The sequence below is a fragment of the Orycteropus afer genome, unplaced genomic scaffold, assembly GCF_000298275.1.
Source record: "Orycteropus afer afer isolate SDZICR_OR568_19922 unplaced genomic scaffold, OryAfe1.0 scaffold00056, whole genome shotgun sequence".
In the NCBI taxonomy this organism is placed as follows: domain Eukaryota; kingdom Metazoa; phylum Chordata; class Mammalia; order Tubulidentata; family Orycteropodidae; genus Orycteropus; species Orycteropus afer.
The window spans coordinates 10,014,275-10,021,179 of NW_006921643.1; the positions used below are offsets into that span (position 1 = coordinate 10,014,275).

General features: G+C 40.5%; 1 protein-coding gene across 1 annotated transcript in view; it reads left to right on the plus strand.

Annotated features, from left to right (window-relative positions):
- Window positions 1-6,905, plus strand: part of ARHGAP26 (Rho GTPase activating protein 26) — a 778,689-nt gene that overhangs the window by 210,580 nt on the left and 561,204 nt on the right. Inside the window, exons 8-9 of the mRNA XM_042780720.1 lie at window positions 975-1,104; window positions 2,509-2,609. Of these exons, the coding sequence (XP_042636654.1) occupies window positions 975-1,104; window positions 2,509-2,609 (231 nt within the window). The remainder of the gene's footprint in view (window positions 1-974; window positions 1,105-2,508; window positions 2,610-6,905) is intronic.

A 6,905-nucleotide genomic window follows, 5' to 3' on the forward strand; every position in this document is an offset into this window, starting at 1 on the left:
TTTCAGAAAATGTTTCACAAAGTATAACTTCAGCTTAGGGTTGGTCCCTCAGCAGACAAACTCTGAAATGATGATTTACATGAAAGGGGTTTATTGGAATATAGTGTCAGCAAAAGCACCTGTGAGAGGGTGAGGGAAATAGAGGAAATTGAACTGTGATGTAGTTAACACAGAAGTCTCAGCTCTCCTATGGGGAACTCTGGAGCTGGGATGAGCCTTCAAAGCAGTTCTGAATTAAAGCAAGGGGGGTGGGGTCAGGCTTTGACCCCACCCCTTTTGAAGGAAGCAGCTCCCCTTGTATGTCCTAGGGAGGAACTCATGTGTGAACTCTTAGCAAGCACCATTCCCTGCAGCTGGAGAAATGATTGTTCAGTCCTGAAGAGGGTCTGGGCAGTATACCATAGCATTCGCTACAGGCCCCATGGGCCCTCAGAATCCCAGTCACATGGAATACTTGTTTAAAATTCAAGTTTCTGGATTCAGTCAAAGCACATCCACTGCCATCGAGTCAATTCTGACTCATAGTGACCCTGTTTTAGGACCAAGTAGAACTGCCTCATAGGGTTTCCAAGGCTGTAAATCTTTATGGAAGCAGATTGCCTTATGTTTCTCCTATGGAGTGGCTAGTGGGTTCGAATCATGGACCTTTTGCTTAGCTACTGAATGAACCACTATACCATCCAGAGCTCCTATTTCTGCGTCCAGAGGTACTAAATTGATCTCTAGGTGAAAGGCCTGTGCATTTGCATTTTCACAAGTTCCCCAGGTAATATGGATGGTCACTAAAGTTTGAGAGTCATTCTGGTATAGGCCAAAATGTATTTCAAAGTGAATATTTGCCTAATTCTTGGATGATGGAATGTCTCTTACCTGGTTTCAGATCTAAGCATTCTGTTCAGTTAACTCATTGAATTGTTAGAGATGGGAACAGAGATCTTATTTCTTTGATTTGAATAAATTTTCTTTGATTCTAGACAAGAAATCGCTTTGAAGGCACTAGGTCAGAAGTGGAATCACTGATGAAAAAGATGAAGGAGAATCCTCTTGAGCATAAGACCATCAGTCCCTATACCATGGAAGGGTACCTCTACGTTCAGGAGAAACGTAAGTATTTTTCACTATCACCAGCTTGGGATGCACTCATGCCTTTTGTTCGGAAGGTGGAGGGTATGTCCAATAGTGCCTGGTCTATAGTGAAAAACCAATTGTTGTTGACTTAGTTCTAACTCATGGCAACCCCACGTGTGTCAGAGTAGAACTGTACCCCATGGGGTTTTCAATGACTGATTTTTCTCAGAAGTAGATCATCTAGGAGTTCTGGTAGTGTAGTGCTTGAGGTACTTGACTGCTAACTAGAAGGCTGGATGTTCAAACCTACCAGCCACTCCTTGGAAGGAAGGTTGGGCAATATACTTCCGTAGTAATACTGTCTTCAGAAACCCAAAGAGGGGTCGCTATGAGTCAGGTCTGATTCAAGGGCATATAACAACAACAACAACAACAGCAGATCACCTAGATCTTTCTTATGCAGAACCAGTGGGTGGACCTGAACCTCCAAGCTTTTAGTTAGTAACTGAGTGCATTAACTGTTAACTGTTACGCGTTGCTCTGTAAATGTGTCTCTGGATGAATGAGAGTAACTTTATAGTTCACTTTCCAGAGGGGAAGATGATGTCCCCAGGGTCTTGTGTACCTCTGAGTGTTGTGTTCTGTTTTCCTGGTTACCAGGAATTCCCTTGAGAACCTAGAATTCATTGAGCATTGGTTGAGGCCCTTGCAGGCTGATAATACCTTCTTCCTTGAATAGTACTTTGTTGTTCAAAATAAAGTAATTGAACAAGCACCTGGTAAAGTAAGAGACTTTTAAAGAACTTGACTGTATGACTCCTTCCTGAAGGATACCCTTGAGGGGTGGCTCCTTAGATTACACTTGGGCCTACATCTCTGTGTCTCTGAGTTTTCCTCATCTGTTTTTCAGATCTTATTTAGTTCTGCTAAAGTAAAAATGAGGGGCTTGGAAATAGGTCAAAACCCCAGTATGACTGTAAGCAGAGTTGCAGAGAGCAGCTGTGTGGGAAGCATGAAATCATTGCCCTGGATGCGACTGGGGAAAAGCATTTTGAGGGGCCTTTCTGTGTTCTCTACTCCATCATCTTATTCCTGGCGGGGAAGAGAGAGGAAACTTTAAATGGAGATTGATGATGGGAATGTGAATTAATGTCCCCAGGGAACCTCTACTTCCCTTATATTTTAAGACTCATTGGATATAACACTAGTGGGAAACAGTCTTCTTGTTCCCTGGGGGAGAGCCCTGGGTGGGTTCCATTTCCAGCCTGTGGGATCAGTTTCTGTCTATTCTATTCTAGTTGGTGTGGAGAATGTCTTGCTCCAACGAGCAGTTAAGAGTAGGGGAGTATTGTGGGTTATGGAATGTGTGCTCCTCCAGTTAATGATGCACAGCATACAGTGGACATGTATAGATATTTTACGGGAAATACTACCTTGCAGGTCACTTTGGGACTTCTTGGGTGAAGCACTACTGTACATACCAACGGGATTCCAAACAAATCACCATGGTACCATTTGATCAAAAGTCAGGAGGGAAGGGGGTGAGTACATTTTTAAAATTTCATGCTCAATTTGCTTGGCTAACATAAAATGAAATGTATATAAAACAACACCTCCAATTTTTCACTGTGATTTTAAAAAATTTTCTGCAGTAGTTGCAGGAGGCATCCTAAAAGCTAACAAACACCAGATGATTATTCTTAGCTCTAAGTTATATCAAGATAATATATTAACTTTATATTAAGAACTGCAATTAAGAAAGACTATTGTATCTCACATATATACAATATTAAGTGTGTTGAATGTTCAGATGCTAAAAATTTTCAAATGACTTCACCCTGTGGGACTGATTCATGTCATTCTTACTTGCATGGAGAGCTACCAGTTAGCTATATAGATGTTCTAGATAGCTACTGCTGTAACAAATCACCCCCAAACCTTATGATTTAAAACAACACCAATCATTTTACTGTTTCTCACAGTTCCTGTGGATCAAGAATCCAGCAAGCATTTGGAGGGGTGGGTTGGTCTCGGTGTCTGTCATGTGATTCCAATCCTCGGAAGGAAGGTTGGGCAATCTACTTCTGTAGTGATACTGCCTCAACAACCCAAGGAAGGTCGCTATGAGTCGGGTCTGACTCGATGGCATATAACAACAACAACAAGAAGTGGCTAGAGCTGGAACAGTGAAGGCTGAAGCAGCTGAAGGCTGGCCAGGGATAGCTCTCCTGCTCTTCCATCTCTTTCTCCTTCTCTTCCTTCTTTGCCTCTTTCTCTGGGTAGTCTGAGGGCCTTTCCAGGTAGTCTCTATATGTGGGCTAGTTTGGGCTTCCTCACAGCATGGCAGCCTCAAGACAGATAAAGGATTCAAGAGTGAGTATTTCACTTAGGCAGATGCTGCATTTCCTTTTAATGACTTAGTCTCCGAAGTTACATAGCTTTACTGTTGCCTTACCTGTTTGTGGAAACAGTCACAAAAGCTCACTCAAATTCAGTAGGAGAGGACATAGATCTTACCTTTTGATGGGTGGAATGTCAAAATCTCATTGGATGAAGAGCATGTGAGATGGAAGACATTCTTGTAGCCATGTTTGGAATAGACAATGAGCTATATCAGGCTTCCTGATGTCATTGCTTTTGGGGAGCTCCTTGAAGTGCTCCAATGTTTCCTTTACCACAAAGCTATTATCACTTGCCTCCTGCCATTCAGTCTCCTTTGGGTCCTCTCACTGCAGTCTGAATACATTTTTTTTGTAGCTAATCTTGTCTCTTTTAATATCTTCTTCTTATTATTTTTAATGTACTACATTTCACTATGAGAAGCCTAGATGTGGACTTTTTTTCCAGTCTGTTGCACTTTTGAAATTTTGCTCTTCCTATATATCTGACAACTGGGAAATTATCACTTTGATTTTTTCCTGCTCTCATTTTTTTAATATCCTTCTGGAACTGTGATTAAATGTTTTAGATCTTTTCACTGTATCTTACATGCCTCACAACCTCCCTTTTTTATTTTTCATCTTTTCAAATCTCTGGACTACAATGTTGAAAATTTCTTTGGTTCTATCTTTAATTTAAATAATTTTTCTGATAAATTCTGATTGATAACTTGACAAATTCTTGTATTTTTATAATTTAAATTTTAATATTTTATGTCTACATGTTCTTTTAAAATCTTTTCCTTGTATTTGTAATTTTCTTTTATTTCTTAAAGCTTAATAAGTATATTATTTTTATATTCTGTGTCTGATTATTCCAGTATCTTACCTCTTTGCAAATCTTTTCTGCTATCTATTGTTTCTGATGATTCTCTTTCATGGCACTTTTTTTTTTTTTTTTAAATGCATTTTGTGCTCTCATATTCCTTTGAACATTTTCAGTGGGTATCCTTTGAGATCTGTTTTGAAGTTGAATTTTTCTAATGAGGATTTGTACTTGCTTCTGCCAGTTACTTGAGGTTAAATTACTTATTGGAAACTTTTTTGGACTATATAGTTTAGGTCTGCATTAGGGACCAGTTTGTAGTTAAAAATCCAGAGGAATTGAGATAGGCTAGTTTTATTGTTATCCTAGTCTGAGAGTCATATCTTTTTCATTATTACTCTGTGTCAGCCTTTGGGGTCCTGGTTTTGTCTTGGGTATTTCCTGTTACAGTCTCCACTTTGGGTGAGCCCTCAGTTTGATTGCCTGTCCTCTGTCCTCTTTCTGGCAGTGTTCAAAGCATAAAGCATAAGCTCGAGCCCTCCAAGTTTCATTAGAAGCTCAGAGCTAGTTTTGGCACACATTTACTTCCCATTATTCCTGATTTACTTTGATTTGGGGCTCTGTAGCTTCCTTACTTTTGTGCCAGTTTGGCAATGTGATGTAAAACATGTTTTTAATATTTTACCCAGCAATTTTTTTTTTTTTTTTTGTGCTTGTTTTGGCAGATTTATCCATATACTGCTAGAAATGGAAGCTCTGAGGGTCTGAGGACTATCCAGGCTCCTATCAGCTAGTTCTTCCCAGTTTTATGGGATAGGTAGAAGAAAACATAATTCATGGTATTGGTTCTTTCCATCTTTGGTTCCCTCCTGGTAGTTAATCCTCTACAGCCTTCTAACCCTAGTCTTTGTGGTGCATTTTTATGCAACATGTTTGTTATGTGGGCATAGTGGTTAAGAGCATTTGCTTTGAAGTTGTATTGCCTGGGCCAATAAAGCTAGATGCTGTTATCATTACTAGTAGCTACTCAGCCATGATGCCTCCTTTGTTCTCTACCTCTTCCAGATATTCTTCCTGGGTTTCTTGTGCTTAGGCCATGATAGAGAAGTTTATTGGCATCTCTATTCCTTTCCTGTATCAAAGCCCTTTTAATGTTTCTTGGCAGGAGTAGGTTGACTTATAAGTAATCTCAGGAAAACAGACATATTAACAAAATATCAAAACAGAGAAATTACAGTTAGAAGGAATAATAAAAACCTATGTTAATAGATATCCCATGGTTTTCATGAAATGGAAATAGAGTGAGGCCGGGCCTTCCTTGGATCTAGTCATAGTCCTTTTCCAACTCCTACTCTTTCTTCTAGAAACCAGATTCACTGAATTATTCTCTCAGTCTTTATCTTGTGCTTTCCTAAACCTTTGCTGAAGAACTGTGTTGTATTTTCTTTTTTCCCTGTCTTATCACACTTGAAGACAAAGGGCAGAAGTCAATTATGGTGGATGTTTGGGACTCCAGAGACTTAGTTAATAGCCACCACCCCTTTGAGTTCAGAGTTTACATGAATTAGTGTATATGAACTTCCTTGGGGAGAACTTGGCATGTATGGCATGTATTGAGTGCTATATTAGGAGTTGCTATCATGATTATTAATTTCCCTAATAAGAATTCCTTATGGCTATCTATATTTTTATAAATCCTTTCACCTGTGTTGTCCTGTTTGATCTTTATAGCAACTCACTGAGGCATAGTAATTATGTTCCTTTTACAAAGGAGGAATTTGAGGCTCATAGAGATAAACTGACCTCTAAAGAAAATAAAACTCACTGCCATCGAGTTGGGTCCAACTCATAGCGACCCCTCTGTGGGTTTCTGAGGTGGTATCACTACGGAAGTAGATTGCCCAACATCTGAATTGTGGTGTTGGCAAGAATACTGAAAATACCATGGACTGCCAGAAGAATGAACAAATCTGTCCTGGAAGATGTATGGCCAGGATATTCCTTAGAAGCGAGAATGGCCAGACTTCGTCTCATGTACTTTGGTCATGTTGTCAGAAGGGACCAGCCCCTGGAGAAAGATACCATGCTTAATAAGAGGATTTGCAAAAAAGGAGAAAACCCTCAATGAGATGGATTGACACGGGCTGCAACGATGGGCTCAAGCATAGCAAGGATTGTGAGGATGGCACAGGACCGGGCAGTGTTTCCTTCTGTTTTACACAGGGTGGCTGTGAGTCAGAGCCGACTCAACAGCACCTAACAACAACAAGACCTCATGACTAATGGGCTATAGAGCCAGTACTCAAACCCAGGTCTCCTGATTCTGAAGCCATTGCACTTTCCATGTCATTGTACCGTTTCTTCAGCTTTAGGGAGGAGGAGGTGTGAGGACTGGCTGTCTAGAGGTGATGTCTTCTCCATTTGTACATGTGGCATCCTCATATGCATATTTGTACAAAATTCTCCTTTGAGCTAGAGAGGTTGCTAAAACGGCAAGGAGGCCACATGTTCTGACCTCCTCTAACCCCACAAGAGGAAGACAGGATTACCAGCAGTAACCCAAGGCCTATTCCTGCCAGGCCAGACATGCTGCCTCCCTGCTGTTTTTGCAGTTGGTGTCAGAAATGTCGGGA